Below are 17,256 nucleotides of genomic sequence, written 5' to 3' on the forward strand. Positions count from 1 at the left end.
TCCCACTTCTGACACCAACTTGTTGAGGCAAAAACAAGTAACTAACAAAACAGCATCAGGCATAAGAGACATCAGGATCAAATTGTTCTTAAAAGATATTTATTTCTTGCAAGAAACGTTCCCAGTCTGCCCACAGACCAGCTGCAGACAGAGTGAGACCCAGAGCAGAGATGGGCCCGCATTTTTATAGTGTTATCTCTTTCAAAAGCTATCTCTTACAGCCCCCACTAAACAAAAGACACAGAGGAACCCCTGTGGCTCCCCTAACCCCCTAATCTTCTCACCTCTGAGTCACACACACACACCCTGCAGCTGTATTAACATCATAAAATAAACTCAAAATACAGACAAATGAATGTATGGCATTCATTTGTTAAATCATAAAATAAAAACAAAAGAAAAGATTAATTTTTTCCTACAACACAGTACACAGCATGAATTATACCATACCATACCATACCAACTTTATTTGTTAAGCACTTTACAACAACCAAAGTTGACCAAAATAAACAAACAAATGTACAATTAATAACCACACAATAAAAACATTCAAAGTAACAAATTAAATCAAGTAAATGAAGTCGACCTCTTACTAGGCGTCAAAAGCCAAAGAGAAAAGATGGGTTTTAAGAAGGGTTTTAAAAACAGATAAAGAAGAGGCCTGCTTAACATGCAAAGGCAGATCATTCCACAATTTAGGGGCAGACACAGCAAAGGCACGGTCCCCTCTGAGCTTACGCTTAGTTTTAGGCACAGTCAGGAGCAGCTGATCATCTGACCTGAGAGCGCGGACGGGTTTGTAAGAGTGTAAAAGCTCAGATAGGTATGGCGGGGCAAGACCATTTAGTGATTTAAAAGCAAATAACAGAATTTTAAAATGGATCCTAAATTGAATAGGCAGCCAGTGTAATGAAGCTAAAATAGGGGAAATGTGCTCATGTTTACGTGTGCCCGTTAAAAGAAGTGCTGCTGCATTTTGTATCATCTGGAGACGGGTGATGGAGGACCCACTAACCCCCACATATAGTGAATTACAGTAGTCCAGCCATGTAGTTACAAAGGCGTGGATTACATTTTCAAAATGTTGTCTTGACAGAATTGGCTTTATTTTGGCCAGCTGCCTCAAATGAAAGAAGCTTGATTTGACAACAGCTTTGATCTGACTGTCAAATTTAAGCTCAGGGTCCACTTTAACTCCTAGGTTTGTAATGCTAGGTTTAATATAGGGTGCCAAGGAGCCCAGATCTACAGGTGGGGTCCCAGTGGTGCCTCCAAAAACCATCACTTCTGTTTTTTTATCATTAAAATTTAAAAAGTTCAGAGCCATCCATGCCTTTATGTCGTCGAGACAATTGAGTAGTTGTCCAACAGAGTTATCATTTTTCTTTTTAAGAGGTACATAAATCTGACTGTCATCTGCATAACAGTGGAATGAAATGCCGTATTTTCTAAGTATGGAACCAAGTGGAAGCAAATACAGAGAGAAAAGTAGAGGGCCGAGGACTGAGCCCTGGGGGACCCCACACAAGAGAGGAGCAGAGGAGGATACAGAGTCACCTAAGCTAACACAAAAAGTTTGATCCGTCAAGTATGACCTAAACCACTCCAGTGCTAAGCCACTGATGCCCACCCACTGCCTTAAACGTGAAATCAATATTTCATGATCCACTGTGTCAAATGCAGCAGTTAGATCTAAAAGCACAAGGATAACACAGTCACCAGAGTCAGTCGCTAAAAAGATATCATTAAAAACTCTTAAAAGAGCGGTTTCGGTGCTGTGCAAGGTTTTAAAGCCAGACTGGAAAACCTCTAGTATATAATGTTCTTCCAAAAAGGCCAATAATTGACTGTGCACAATCTTCTCCAGGATTTTTGAAAGGAAAGGCAATTTGGAAATAGGCCTGAAATTAGCAAGAACTGATGAATCTAGAGCAGGTTTTTTAATCAGAGGTTGAACTACTGCATGTTTTAAAATTTCAGGGACCACACCCGAGGTCAGACTACTATTTATAACTGCAACAACAGATGGTCCTACAGTGGGGAAAACCTCCTTAAATAGTCGAGGGGGGACAGCATCATTTGGAGAACCCGAGGGCTTCAGGTGACCAACAACCTCCTCTAAAAAAGAAAAAGTCACCGGCTCAAAATGATCAAAGACAGCCGAGCAGGGGACAGAGATTGAAGGGTCTGAAGCTGAAGGTGCAATTTGAGATCTAATAGAAGTGACCTTATCAATAAAAAAGCAAAGGAAATTTTCACACATAGCAGGGGATGCTTCCATTCAAGCATTCTGCGGGGCATTTAAAAGTGAGTCAATGGTCTTAAACAAAACACGAGGCTTGTGACAATTTGCCCGAATAATATCTGAGAAATGTTTTCTTTTAGCATCTTTCACAGTTTCCTGGTAATGACGCCAGCAATCCCTTAACATTTGAAGAGACACCTGCAGTTTGTCCTTCTTCCACTTGCGTTCAGCTCTACGGCACTCACGTCTGGCAGCATGAGTCATGACATTTAGCCAGGGCTCAGATTTAGTTTTAGGCTGCCTGAATTTTAATGGAGCCACAGTGTCTAAAACAGTTTGGCAGGTGGAGTGAAACCATGAGCTAAGCTCTTCTGTGTGCAATACAGACTCAGGAGTGATGGAGTTCTGACTGAAAGCAACCGAGAACTGAGCAGCAGTGGAAGGGTTAATCATGCGACAGCGCCGTGCAGCAGCGCGAGTTTTAACTGTATGACAGGCAAGAGCAGTCTCAAATAATACAGGAATATGGTCAGAAAACACTGCATCACATATCTCTAGATTAAGAACAGGCAAACCATATGATAACCATGGAATTATAGCTTACAAATGCCTTTTCAGAATTTGCTACAGAATACAGAGGAACAAAATTAAACCCAGCAAATTATTAAACCCAGCTTAAACCCAGCAAATTAGATATTAAAATATTATATAGTGATCTTAATCGTCTAACTTTTTGTAAGCTAATAAGAGAAAGCATGAGGCAAGTACAGTACATAGCATAAATGATTACACCCCATCTGAACATAACATATCTTTTATTTTTATTTTTTAATGTGTCCTAGATGTAAAGACAAATTTCTGAATTTGTTGGGTTTCAGAGGGGTGTGTACTGTATCTTAACTTGAGAAGCCAGAACCCCTTTTACATTTAATAGAAAATATAATGAACCACTCAAAATTGACATAATGGTAATACACAGGATGATAACAAAAAGCTTATTCAACAACTCTTGCTTATTGATGTAAACAATTAATTTATCTTTCATCCAAAGCTCTTGTTATATTTACAACTATTTAATGGACACTTTTTTTTTAGAAAAGAACCAATATAATTTTGGTTGGTTAAACGTAAATAGTGGTGAATGGGAGTATAGTGGTAATGTAGTGATGAACTACAGCAAATATGACTTTGCATTTTTCTTTTAGATATTTTAATGCCAATAACACAAATCATAGTGTTATAAATATAAAATGTAAAAATTTATACGAATTTTGTTAAATTTGCAATGCTAATAACCATGGAAATGCGTCATTAGAGTCTGTAAATATCTCTTAACAACACAATGCAATCACTAGTAAGACTTTCTGTTAATAAAGTATCTGGTAAGAATCTATTCTATATTAGCAAGTCCCGCCCCTCGACTACCAAAAATAAAAGTGTTTGAGCGAGCAAAAGCAGCAGGCGAGAGAAGATCAAGCGCGAGAGCGTAGGGAATGATCATGCGTGCGCGCGAGGGCTTGTATTGCGTGCAGAGGAGATGTCATGCGCACTTGCAGGTTTTGAATGAGCTCGCGAGTTCCGGTTTCATCGCATGTAGATCTGTTATCCTCTCGCGGAAATCATTTACCACTCGCGCCAGCATCAGTTGTGCGCTCGGTTCTTTTAGGCATTGATTTGCCGCCATACCCTTTCAGTCAGTCCCTACGAGTTACGTCAGAGACTGACGAATGGGGGTTTCGCTAGAGAGCCCTATCACCTTTGAGTTATTAGAAAACGAGCCAATGGTATGAAAATACCATGGGTCTGCGGAATTTGCATCACAAACTCCGCCCCGGTATAAAAGGAGCCATGAGTGCAATCTCGCATTATGTTTCTGCTTCAGAGCCGAAGTGTTTAAATACTTCTCTTCGCCTTCATCTACAAGCAACGAGCTCTCTCTTCAGTCGGTGTTGGCAGCGGATTCACGATCCTGCTGCTGGTCTGTGCAGTGGCTTGCACGCGGCTCGTGTTTCTCCCCTGGGCACTTCATCATTGCTGAAAGAGTTTTTCTTTTCTGAAAGAGCTGCACGGGCATGTCTTTTTAAAGATGTCTCGCCTGTGTGTTTCTGGTTGTGGGCACGTTATCCATCTGCCTCACGGTCACGAGCACTGCCTCGCGTGTTTGGGCTTTAATCACGCTCAGGCAGCGCTCGTGGATGAGTTATGTTCTCACTGCTGAAACATGACCATCGCGATGCTTAGATCAAGACTCAGTGACCTCCGTGGGGGTAGAGTCCCCTCTGCCACACCCCAATCTAGCCGTGGAGCTCCTCTCGGGGACCCAGTGTTTCATTCGGGGCTCCGGTTGATGACGCCATGTCGCTTACAGCATCACAAGGCGGGCTTGATTCCTCTGAAGATGACGATTCGGCTGCATTGCCTCCCTCGGGAGTGCCAGCGTTGTCCGAGTGGGATCCGGAGCTGACGGCCATGCTTGCCCGGGCAGCTGAGAGCATCGGGTTGGAGTGGCGCCCGCTGCATCAGGAGGTCACCAGGTCGTGGAAGTCCCCGTTGACTTCCCGCTGCCCGGCGGCAGCCTCTGCCTCCTCTGCCCTCGACGGCGCGGCGGCCAACGGGTACACTGGGGTCCCCCCGGTGGAGCACGCTGTGGCGATGCAACTGTGTCCCGAGAGCGCCTCCACCTGGCGTGGCAACCCTAAGAACCCCTTCAAGGCCTGTAGATTTTCTGCCACTCTCGAGGCGAAAGCCTACAGAGCTGCGGGGCAGGCCGCCTTCGCCATGCATGCCATGGCCATCCTTCAAGTCCACCAGGCGAGGGTGCTCATGGACATGCACGAGGGCAGAACTCACCCAGGGCTCATGCATGAGCTGTGCACTGCTACTTACCTCGCTCTACGGGCGATAAAGGTCACTGCGCGTTCCCTCGGTCAGGTGATGTCCACATGTGTGGCCCAGGAACGCCATCTGTGGCTCAACCTGGCTGATATGCGGGAGGCTGAGAGACCCTGTTTTCTCAACTCTCTGATATCCCAGGCTGGGCTCTTTGGCGTTGCGGTCGAGGACTTCGCCCAACTGTTCTCGGCCGCCCAGAAGCAGACTGAGGCGAGTAAGCACATTCTGCCCTGACGGCCAGCTGCTGCCTCTACCCAGCCGTCGGTTCAGCCTCCTCAGTCTGCTTCCTGCCTAGGGTGCCCTCCTGTGGCTCCCGCCCCTCCTGCTCTGCCCACGCAGCAGCCTTCACCCGGGCCCAGGCAAGGAGGAGGTCGCAGGAAGGCGCCACAACCTGTCTCCGCTAATGAGACGGGCAGTATGGAGTTAGGCCTCAGTTCTTTTCAGGAGATGGTGGCAGAACCACTCCTTCCCCCGGAGGGCCGGGGAAAAATCTTTTTTTCTCTTTAAAGAACTGACTCCCCTTCCTCCGAGCCCGAAGAGGTCACGGATGGCAGTGTGAACTCGCACTCTCATCCCCCTCTATCACCAGACCCCTGTCAGAGCAGGCCGCTGTGGAACACTCGTCCTTCCCTGGCCTCCTCTGTCAGGGTGTGGAACATGACCGCGCCCCCACTTCGGACGCTCCGCCTCCCACGTCTGGGCTGGTCATTCCGCTTCGCTGCCCCATCGTGGGTACGCCTGTAGTTCACATGACCCCGCTGGTTCAGTTTTTGGGAGCCTGGCTAGAGCTTCCCAATCTGTCCCGCGCGAACTATCAGGCTGTACTATGCGATTCAGTTTGCACGTCTCCTACCCGCTTTCGGGGAGTCCGCTATACCATGGTGGGTGGCTATGCCCGTCATGCATGCGGAGGTCGCCGCCCTACTGGCGAAGGGTGCGATCGAGACCGTCCCTCCAGCCGAGATTAAGTCTGACTTCTACAGCCTGTACTTCATTGTACCCAAGTAGAGCGGTGGGTTACAACCAATCCTGGACCTGCGCGTCTTGAACCAAACCCTTCATAGGCTTCCAATCAAGACGTTGACTCAGGCAACACAGGGTTCGTATCCAGAGACGTCCCACTGCTGCTGATTTTACCAGGAACAAGTTTACTCTGCGCACCACGACCTTGTGGAGTCCAAGACGGTAGGAGAGCATGACCAGGTCATAAGGTTCCTTAGGGGGGCCAGGAGGGGTCCTCCCTGCCCCCCTCATATGCCCTCTTGGGACCTCGCAGTGGGTCTATCTGCACTGCAGAGAGCTCCCTTTGAGCCATTGCACTCAGTTGAGCTTAAGTACCTCTCTATGAAGATGGCGCTCCTGGTTGCTTTGGCCTCCATCAAGAGGATAGGGGACCAGCAGGCATTTTCGGTTGACAAAGCGTGCCTGGAATTCGGACCAGCTAACTCTCACGTCATCTTGAGACCCCGGCCTGGATATGTGCCCAAGGTTCCCACCACTCCTTTCAGGGATCAGGTGGTGAACCTGCAAGTGCTGCCCTCGGAAGAGGCAGACCCAGCCTTGGCACTGCTCTGTCCAGTATGCGTCCTTCGTGCTTACTTAGACAGAACGCAGTGTTTCAGGACCTCAGACCAGCTCTTTCTGTTTTGGTGGGAAGCTGAAGGGAAAGGCTCTCTCCAAGCAGAGGCTATCTCACTGGATGGTGGACGCCATTGTCTTGGCTTACCAGGCACAGGGCCTGCCATGCCCCCTAGAGGTGAAGGCACACTCCACCAGTAGTGTGGCTTCCTCCTGCGCTCTAGCGCATGGCGCCTCGCTAACAGACATCTGTAGAGCTGCAGGCTGGGTGACACCTAACACTTTCACAAGATTCTACAATCTCTGTGTAGAGACAGTGTCCTCTCGTGTACTCGCTTCCAGTAGCCAGTAAGTAGGACCTGCTCGGTATCATATCTTGCTGCGCCATTCCACTCCACGGACTGGATACGTGCGTTATTTTACTCAGATGATTTCTCCATAGACCCTGAGTTCCTCCTGCACTGTTGATGCCATCACCAGAGTGCATGCCCAGTTGGCCAGCCCTCTTTATCGGTTAGGTCCCTCCATGTGCATGGTTCTCCGGTTGGGCAACCCCCACATGTGTATATTCCACGGTAAGTGTCCTCCGAGCACGTGTTTTCCCTCGGCAAGACCCCTCTTGCCATCTCGAGGTTGAAACTTTCCACCCTGCAGGCTGGATACCTCTGAGTTCTCAATATGCATCCCGTACTCGGGTCATATGTGTATTCTAATTCCTGCTCTGCTGTGTCAACCTAAACCTACCCATAACAGAAAATTTTCTGCATTTTTACATTTTCAAAAAACATAATTTAGGATGATTTATAAGCTGTTTTCCTCATGGGGACCAAAAGAATTTCCCCACAACATATACCAGAACCACACACACACCTACTAATTATCACTATCACTATTATTATTTTATTTTATTTTTTTACCCATCTTTTGGTATCCTGGCATGCTTTTTAAGCAGTACTGAAGGAGTTGCTGTGCCCATCTATACTGGACACTTGTTGGCTAAATTTTACTTTAGTTTTTGAGCAAATTCATTCAATGTATATTTGTCTAAACCAATGTCAAGCATTTTTTAGCATAAGTCTTTAGATCAGATGATTTTTAAGATAAGAAAAATAGTCAAGTGTGTGTTTTAACAGTGTACATTTGTAACAAATATACTTTTGCAGTCAGTTGTTTGAGTTATTTAGGATATTAGTGATTAAAAAATGGCTCTAAGTATGAGGATGTATTAGTATACAACATGTGAAAACATGTGGTGCGGCATGCCTAAACTATTTAGGACAGTCTGCCTGGAAACTAACCGGATGTCTGTCCTCCCACTCTATTCCAGCACAGACCCTGAGCAGGGCTATGTGCCAGGGAATTCCCAACTCCCTCCTCAAGACATGACATAGCTGCACTGCACTAGACTGTTAAATACATGAATGCATACTGAGATGGTGTGTTTCTAATGGATGATACAGATTTCTGTGGAAAATAACCTACTGATGATAGGGGGGTGATGTGAGGATAAGGTTATTTAAACAGAGCTTTTATCAAAACATTGTGATGCCATTCCCAGATGAAAACCCTGCATGGGATTCCTAGGAAAAATTCAGTCATACCATTCAGCCACTGCCATACCAACACCTATTGAGGGAGTGATTCTGGTTTGATCACTTAATTTTTGTTCAACATTTGATCAGGGCATTGTGACCAAAAGTGAAACTGATTTCTAACCAATTAATTTCTTGTGTGTTTAAGATTTTCCAGAAAAGCCTGTTTCCAGTAGGCGTTTGCATGGGGCCGTCCTTTTAATGAGCAAATGAAAGATTGTCACTCAACAAGTTTTTGTTTATGTAAAGAAACGCAATTGAGTCACTGAGGTTGCCCCAGTACAACAGAGAACGGCCCCTGACAACACAAATCTACTTTCAGTTAGACATCAGGAAAAAAATTGACATATTAAAATGGCATACAGAACGATGTTATGATTTCCCTTTTTTGTCTCTACCCCAAACCATGCACAGCAACTGAAAATAAGCTGTCATCTCTGAGTAATACCACAACCTTCAGTCTGTTCTGGTTTTGATGACAGAGCAGGTTAACACAATTGCTTTCTCTCTCTCTCCCTCTTTCAGTACCGGGCATGGTTGCGGGCCAGCTATACACCCAGCCCATTTGAAGACCAGGAACAAGTCAAAGCTTTACTGAGTCTATATGCAGAACAGGGGCGACAAAATGATCCAGAGTGGATGAGCCAGAGCTCTCGCATTTACCCTCTATCCTGCAACCAATACAGTGCACCAGGCAGCAACAGATGAAAGCAGACATGACACCAGTCTCTGCTTTACCACATGCTTTAAGCCTAGCTGGACAGTAATGGCATGTGAGGCAGTTCCACATGTGCAGTTCATTTCAAAAGAGAGATTGCAGAGCACTCGCCTTTATTTTCTAGCCATGCTAATGTGAGCACTCTGAAGTGTTCAGATTCATCTTGAGATCATTAAGCACTATGATTCAAAGGGAATTTCTTTTTCTTTTTTTTCATTAAATCCCTTAAAGGGATAGTTCACTTTGAAATAAATTTTTGGTATGTTTTAGCTTACCTCAAGGGCATCCAAGATGTAGGTGTCTTTTTTTCCGCAGTAGTTTCAATTTTGATATTTTTAGGTCAAACCGTTCTTGTCTGTCAGTCATATAATGCAGGTCGATGGTCACCGCCTCAAAACACAAGCACAGAGTCCAAATTAAAACAATTCCCCGTCGTCCAAATTAAACAATTCCCCATCGTAAGTACACATTGATGGCCTAAGACACGAAACGAGCGGTTTGTGTGAGAAAACGAACAGTCTTTATATCGTTTTTACCTCTTATACACAGCCATGTCGAAGTGATCTGATCTGACGTGTACGCAGACTGGTGCATAGATATATACACACTAGATGTCGCCTTGTCTACGGCAGTTCATTGGAACGAATTTCTTTAAGGCGACATCTAGTGTATATATCTATGCACCAGTCTGCGTACACGTCAGATCAGATCACTTCGACATGGCTGTGTATAAGAGGTAAAAACTATATAAATACTGTTCGTTTTCTCACACAAACCGCTCGCTTCCTTGAGGTAAGCTAAAACATACCAAAAATGAATTTCAAAGTGAACTATCCCTTTAAGTCTGCTTGAGTCTGTTAGCTTGAGTAACCATAAGTGTTGCATTTTATAAAAAATAAATAAAAAAAGAAGGATGCATTTAGATTTTTCAGCTTTGAAATTATGGTATAAATAATATTTAAGTGATAAACTACACTAAAACATTAAAGTATCCTTATTAAATGTAGTATTTGGACTGCTATTGTATGATTTATTATTTTTATTTCCTATATAGGCTATATATATATATACTGTTTGCAAGATATTTTATTGCAAACATTCAACAATGTTATTAAACAAGAGCTTATATTTAGCCCATTATTATTACGTTAATGTGAGAACCTTATATAAAGTGATGAATTGGGTTTAGTTAAAATACCAACAAAGTAGCTTCTTTAAGAAAAACACAGACATAAATTATGTATTTTTCCTTTGTGTATATATTATATACTTTACTATACATTAAGCAACATGGTATGAATCACAATGATTTGAATGCACTTTTTACTTGCATGCTAAGACCCCCCCCCCCCCCCCCCAAAAAAAAATAGATTACATTACCAATTTAGCTATATTATTGCCTAGCCCTACTTCACACTGTGTTGAACCAGTAAAGAATGACTTATTTTTATTAATCCTGTCATGTTCAGCTTCCTCTCAAACTGTCTTAAAGAGAAAACTCCTTCACGACGACCACTACCTGTGCTCATATCCTCAAACACACCACCAGCATACGACCTCACCTTTCCAAGATCCGCTTTTTAAGGTTTCCACATGATCTTTAAACTTCCTGACAGCAGGTTAGACGTGGCTTTGACATGAGATGTCAACCATTTCAGAACATGCCACCACAATCAGGCTTTATTTAACTGTTCATTATTAAATCTATGGATGCTCTGATGATGAACCACAACCATTTGAGTCATGATTGTGAAACATTTGTTTGCTTTCCAATTAAGAGATACTTTTTTTTTTTATATATTATAGGACAAACAATGTTAATTCACATAACATGTTTGTAGCATGAAATAGACAACTGTTGCTGTATGCTGTATATGATTCATAATCTGAACAGTTTAAGGTTTATGTACAGTATGTGTACATAAACCTTAAACTCATCAAGAATGCCATAACCATTGATGGTTTGAACAAACCAAATTCCTGATATCTCTTAAATCAAACCTGCATCAATAGACTATATACTGGCATATGAACAAGTGTTTTATTTTTAGGATATTTATCTTCAGATCCAACCTGTGGGATATTTAGGAAACTTCAGTTTCTGGGTTTAGGTATCAAGAGGTTGAGCCTGTAAAGACTTATTCCCCTCTTACCCCTCAGGTCACTTCACACCTCCAGAGAACTAGACTGAGATTTCTCGTAAATGCGTCCGCTTCACAGAATGTAATTTACATATTCATATATCGCCAGCCATAACGCGTAGTGATTGGACGCCTGGGCGTTGCGCAGACCAATCCGCTGTCACGACATTCTTTATTCACTTGAGCGGGTGTCCTTTTCATTATAAATAAAGCTGCGTGGATAGTTGTGAATGTGAAATGTATATTACTCAGCAGCCCGCTGTAACGGCATAAGAGTTAAGTAAGACTGTAAAGGATGAATCCGGGTGGTCGCAGACTGAAACAGTGGCTTATAGAACAGATAAACAGTAACATATATAATGGACTGCTATGGGAGGATGAGAACCACACCATGTTTCGAATCCCTTGGAAACATGCAGGAAAACAAGACTACAACCAAGAGGTGGATGCGTCCATTTTCAAAGTAAGCGTTAATTTAATAATAATAATAATAATATAATAATAATAATAATGGTGTATGTTTGTTTGATAAAAGTATACCATTATTTTGTAATCTGTAGATCATAAGATTCTATGTATTTAGATGATGTCATAGGGTACACAAAAGGTTCCACAAGCATAACATCTGAATGTGCATCTTATGTTTAAATTAACTAATAACGTTAAAACCGATCGAAGAATAGGTCCCACTATTTTTCTTTTCTTACAGTAAATATTGGTTGGTGGGGGTACTAAATTATATTTCTTATAGTTATTATATTAATTAAATAATTTGCCTGTTTGTATATCATTCTAAAAAAAGAAAAAAAGATGAATTCTCTCATCAAGAATCATCAAATATCATTCTATCATTCTACTAATGTGCACCATATTCAGCTTCTCAGTTACCTTACAAGTCTATTTCTTTAGAGTAATTCTGATGTTGTGGTGATGTCTGACTAAGCATGTGTTTTCACAGGCGTGGGCGATATTTAAAGGGAAGTTTAAGGAGGGGGATAAAGCTGAACCAGCGACATGGAAGACCAGATTGCGCTGTGCACTCAACAAGAGCCCAGATTTTGAGGAAGTTACTGACCGATCCCAGCTTGACATCTCTGAGCCTTACAAAGTGTACCGGATTGTGCCAGAGGAGGAACAGAAGTGTATGTGTGTTTGTGTGTGTGTGTGTGTGTGCTTTGTTTTTCTTTTCCAAGAAACATTAGAAATAGCACAGAGGCAAATTATTACAGGCATACATTAAAAGAAGTTCAGTGACTCTACGGAGTGAGCCTTTACTATTTATCTAAATATCCCATTGTCTTTACAATTTAAGTGAATTAATGGCATATATTTTATTTTGTAGTGGGTAAAGGCACAATCACTGACATTGACCCCAATGTCATGGGCTGCTCACCAGACCTGGATGGACCTACTAAAGAGGTATTGTCATTTCTCCACCTGTTAACTGCTCTGTTTTCCTTTAGAATGATGAAGGATGAAGGAATTGAGGGGATTAAAGATTTATTGTGGACTGTGGTGACATTTTTCTGATGACTCATGTCTACAAAATGTTTGTGTGCAGTCTTCAAATGAGGAATACAATGGCATCCTGAAGCGTAGCCATTCTCCCCTGGAAGAAGGCAGTAACATGATTTCAGTGCAGGAATGGTGGCAGCAAGGATCTCACAATGGTACCACTGATTATGACTTGTTTCTTTACATTTGAATAATTTTCAGGAAAGAAGATAAAAGTCAATTTAAAAGTACTTTCTAGAGAACTGATTTCAAAAATAATAAATAGAAATTGTAAAAATAACACTGCTGCACATGTAAATGCTACACACGGTGTAAGATTGACTAATTTCTCGTTTGTGTTCATATTGATGTGTTTTATGTACATTCACAGCTGCTGTTGTTCATCAGGATCCTGCAGGGACATTCAGTGCTGGTATGTAATTTCTGTTGTATGTAAAGTGAAAAAGTGAAAGTGACATGTCAAGACCAAGTATGGTAACTCATACTCAGGATTTTCCTCTGCATTTAACCCATCCAAGTTAGTGCACACACATTAGGAGTAGTGAGTAGTGAAAAAACACACACACACCCGGAGCAATGGGCAGCCATTTTGCTGTGGCGCCCGGGGAGCGATTGGGAGTTACTGTAGGTGCTTTGCAAACCTGCAACTGACTCTCTAACCATTAGGCCATGACTGTCCCCAAAAAAAGACAGATCTTTGATCTTTTATAGCCTCCATATCCAGAGTGACCATGGTAGAATTAATTTAGTATTTGATTAATTAATTAATAATTTTAGGGTTCCTACTTCTGGAAAACCTGGAAATATCATGGTGTATATATATATACTTTGAAGAGAACATTATCTATATTAATTTTTTAAATCCTTCCAAGTAAATAGAGTTGACTATAGAAAAATCATGGAAAACCCTCAGAACCCTGTTTTAACTCCTTGTTATCTTACTGTTGTTTGAGTGGGATGATTGACCGCAAATTTCTCCATGCCTCCAGCGTTCTCTCAGATGATGATCGGTTTCTACTATGGAGGTCGGCTGGTAGGCAGCATGGTTACCACTCATCCAGAGGGATGCCGTATCTCCCCCTGTCAGCCCCCTTTGCCTAATGGCTTCTTGTATGGACCGGACAGCCTCCAGAACATCCGCTTCCCGTCCGTTGACCTCATTGAGAACGAACGCCAGCGTCATGTCACCCGTAAGCTCTTCAGTCACTTGGAGCGTGGCGTACTGCTGCGTGCCAACCGAGAGGGCATCTTTATCAAGCGTCTGTGTCAGAGCAGAGTATTCTGGAGTGGCCAGGATACTCAGTACAACCCCAACCCTGGCAAACTAGAGCGAGATGCTGTGGTGAAGATCTTTGACACTGCCAGGTTCCTGCAAGGTAAACAAAGATCCTTCTAGACATGTTATAACTCCAGATTTTTTGTCTAAAGTCTATTTCAGTACTAGACTGTTGAAATACATTCACAATTGCATGTCAGTATATGTAGTATATATAAGGTACTGAAAGATCATTAATAAAGTTATCGTCAAAGTAAATAACTCTTAAATAAATAAATACATTTTAATGTATGAGTTTAGTTTATCAATTCATGGTAACACTTTATTTTACAGTGTCCTTGTTACATATGTTACATGTACTTACCATAGTAATAACAGTAAATTATGCATAATTACATGCAACTAACCCTCAACCAAATCATAATCATACCCTAACCCTATAGTAAGTACATGTAGTTGCTTAATATTACTCTGTACTTAAATATATAATTACCCTGTAACAATGACAACTTAAAGTGTAACCCAATTTATTTATTGTCCTTATTATTGAAATACAATTGACCTGATTTATTAATTATGTACTAATCAACAACTGATAAAATTTAGATCACACATAAAAATAAGAAATATTTACATTTGTTTGTTTTATTTTCTTGCAGCACTGCAGTTATATCAAGAGGGTCATTGTCACCCTCCAGAGCCCACCATCATGCTTTGCTTTGGGGAAGAGTTTAATGATTTCAGCACTGTCAAGAGCAAATTAATCATTGTGCAGGTAATTAATATAAAATGTATTATATTTACAAACATGAATGATCTAATTTAGTGTATTCTCCAATTCATGATATTAAAACAAGCTTTCTTTATATTATGTTAAAATAATTTGTATAAATAAAATAAATAAATAAAACTAACACTTTACAGTGAAGTTCAATTTGGTATCCTGAACTAACAATGGATAATTATTTTACAGCATTTATTAATCTAAGTAAATGTAAATTTTTACATATACTAATAGATTTTTAGATGTATGAATTAGCTATTTATATTAATGCATTATTAAAAAAATGTAGATTTATAAATTAACATGGTAACAATAAGGTTTCATTAGTTAACTACTTTGGCTAACATGGACTAAGAATGAACAGTACTTCTACAGCATTTATTAATCTTAGTTAATATTAATTTCAACATTTACTAATACATCATTAAAATCAAATGTTGTATTTGTTAACATTAGGTAATGCACTGTGAACTAACATGAATAAACAATGAATAGCTGTATTGTTATTAACTAACATTAACAAAGATTAATAAATACTGTAACAAATGTATTGCTCATTGTTAGTTCATGTTAGTTAATACATCAACTAATGTTAACAAACGAGACCTTATTGTAAAGTGTTATCATTATTATTAACCTAGATTAATTAAAGCTGTAAAAAGTTGTTCATTGTTAGTGTATGATACCTAGTGCATTAACTTATTGAACATTATTGTAAAGTGTTAAACTGAACCTTAAAGACTAATTTATTAACATTAATTACATTTGTTAGGTTACTTGTGTACAATTATCTTCTTTTCACATTTTTCTATTCATTTTCTTAATTACCTGAATTGAAAACACTATGAAACACAGGAATAACCTAATTCTTTATCCAAACAGATCACAGCATTGAATTGTCAGCAACTGGTGGATACAGTGACCGCCCGGCGATCCCAGTATAGCAGTGGGAATTTGGAGATCTCAGATGACATGGCCAGTGATCAGATGGCTCGCATATATCAGGATCTGTGCAGCTACCCGGTTCCCCAACAAGCTTCCTGTTTCAGGGACAACCTGCCGATTCCGGTCTGAGGCAGAACTCGGAGCCAGTCTTGTCTCAAATAATGAGTCAGTTCATGTTCACGACACAAAATTATGCTTTTACATTGTCATTACATAAAGAAAACGATTGACCTTTTGGTGTGCTATCTGTGCATAGCATCAAGGCTGAAAACAGCATCTGACAGAAGGTTTGCAATGTTCTCAGGGATTACATACTCATTTGTTAGAGGAAAGTGAATTTCTTTTTTTAACTCTGTATATATTACTTTTTTTATATTGATTTTGCCCTAAACATTTGAAATGTCATTGTTAATTTCTTTTTACTATGCACTGTAAAGTTGATAGGTTTTACTATCTTTCATTTTTATATTGATTTTTCTATTGATTGTTTCTATTATTTTTTAGAAATGAGTTGAATGCACAATAAATGTTAAATGAGAAATCTATGTATAATTAAAGAAATTATTTTGATAAGCTGGTTGTCTAACTGATCTATAAGTTGTGTACTGTCACACGTTTAGGTGTCCTTAAAGGTATAGCGGAGGATGTTTTACTTCCTGGTGGGTAACCTATACTATCGGTCCTCCTAATTGTCAATCATTCTGGTGAATCAATCAAACTTTTCAAAAAGTGGAGAGGGCGGGTCTTATCTAAAATTTGGAAAGATCCTCCGCTATACCTTTAACTACTATGTACTTTGCATCAAAAATAAGTACAATGTACTTGTGTTCATGCTTTAGCTGCTATTAAGGTGGATACGGCTAAAGTTAAGGACAGGTTTGGGGGTATGGGTAGGTTTAAGGGTAAGTTAAGGTTTAGATAGATGTAATTACAGAATTTTTTTACAGCTGTAATTACATGCAGGTATTTTTTTTAAATATAAGTACAATGTAAAAACGTGCACACAATAAGTGCATTGTATTAAATTAGTAATTTAAATGTTAGGAAATAGTAGTTAAAGACACCTAATTTAAAGTGGGACAATTTTTTTTTAATGCCACAAGTACAATGGGTATTGCATAGTCATATTATTAAGAACATCAGCTGCCAGGAAAAAAGTTGGATACATTTCATTGCATTTAAATAGTTTCAGTGCTTTTTTGTTTTTAGTTTGTTCCAAAAGGTCTATGTACAATTTAAAGTCATTTATGATATTTGGCTTGCATGTGTACATGAAGGTGTTGTTGTTGACATGTTGTTGACACTTTAAAGCTTGAAATGGACAGTCAACAGTGGTAGTTGCTAGTGCACCACCAGGGCCTGTGCACCATCTTGTGGTGCCATCCAGAGAGGTCTATAATACCTGAAGAAAGCTACTGTTAGCATTCCCATTCATCTTAATGGCACTTGCTCAGCTTCAATAGGACCCCCGGAAGTATAAGATCCCTCCAAAAAAACATGGGCTACTGGTAAAAATTACTGAAATATTTACAATTTTAATGTTGCTTGGCAAACATATTTATTTGATCAA

The 17,256-nt window shown here is 40.8% G+C and overlaps 3 protein-coding genes across 3 annotated transcripts in view; 2 read left to right on the forward strand and 1 right to left on the reverse strand.

Moving 5' to 3' along the window:
* Positions 1-10,031, forward strand: part of dusp22a (dual specificity phosphatase 22a) — a 103,038-nt gene extending 93,007 nt beyond the window's left edge. Inside the window, exon 7 of the mRNA XM_082183117.1 lies at positions 8,833-10,031. Coding sequence (XP_082039243.1) covers positions 8,833-9,015 — 183 coding nt within the window. The 3' untranslated portion in view covers positions 9,016-10,031. The remainder of the gene's footprint in view (positions 1-8,832) is intronic.
* The window catches only part of emc8 (ER membrane protein complex subunit 8), a 417,930-nt gene that overhangs the window by 117,280 nt on the left and 283,394 nt on the right, over positions 1-17,256 (reverse strand). The gene's annotated exons all lie outside the window — the stretch shown is intronic.
* On the forward strand, positions 10,445-16,259 carry irf8 (interferon regulatory factor 8). The gene is made up of 8 exons (XM_082183044.1): positions 10,445-11,629; positions 12,125-12,308; positions 12,509-12,585; positions 12,728-12,836; positions 13,052-13,093; positions 13,671-14,057; positions 14,617-14,732; positions 15,624-16,259. The coding sequence occupies exons 1-8, from the start codon at positions 11,462-11,464 to the stop codon at positions 15,813-15,815; spliced, it is 1,275 nt and encodes a 424-aa protein (XP_082039170.1). The 5' UTR covers positions 10,445-11,461; the 3' UTR covers positions 15,816-16,259.

Source organism: Leuciscus leuciscus, assembly GCF_965113295.1.
Source record: "Leuciscus leuciscus genome assembly, chromosome: 10".
In the NCBI taxonomy this organism is placed as follows: Eukaryota; Metazoa; Chordata; class Actinopteri; order Cypriniformes; family Leuciscidae; genus Leuciscus; species Leuciscus leuciscus.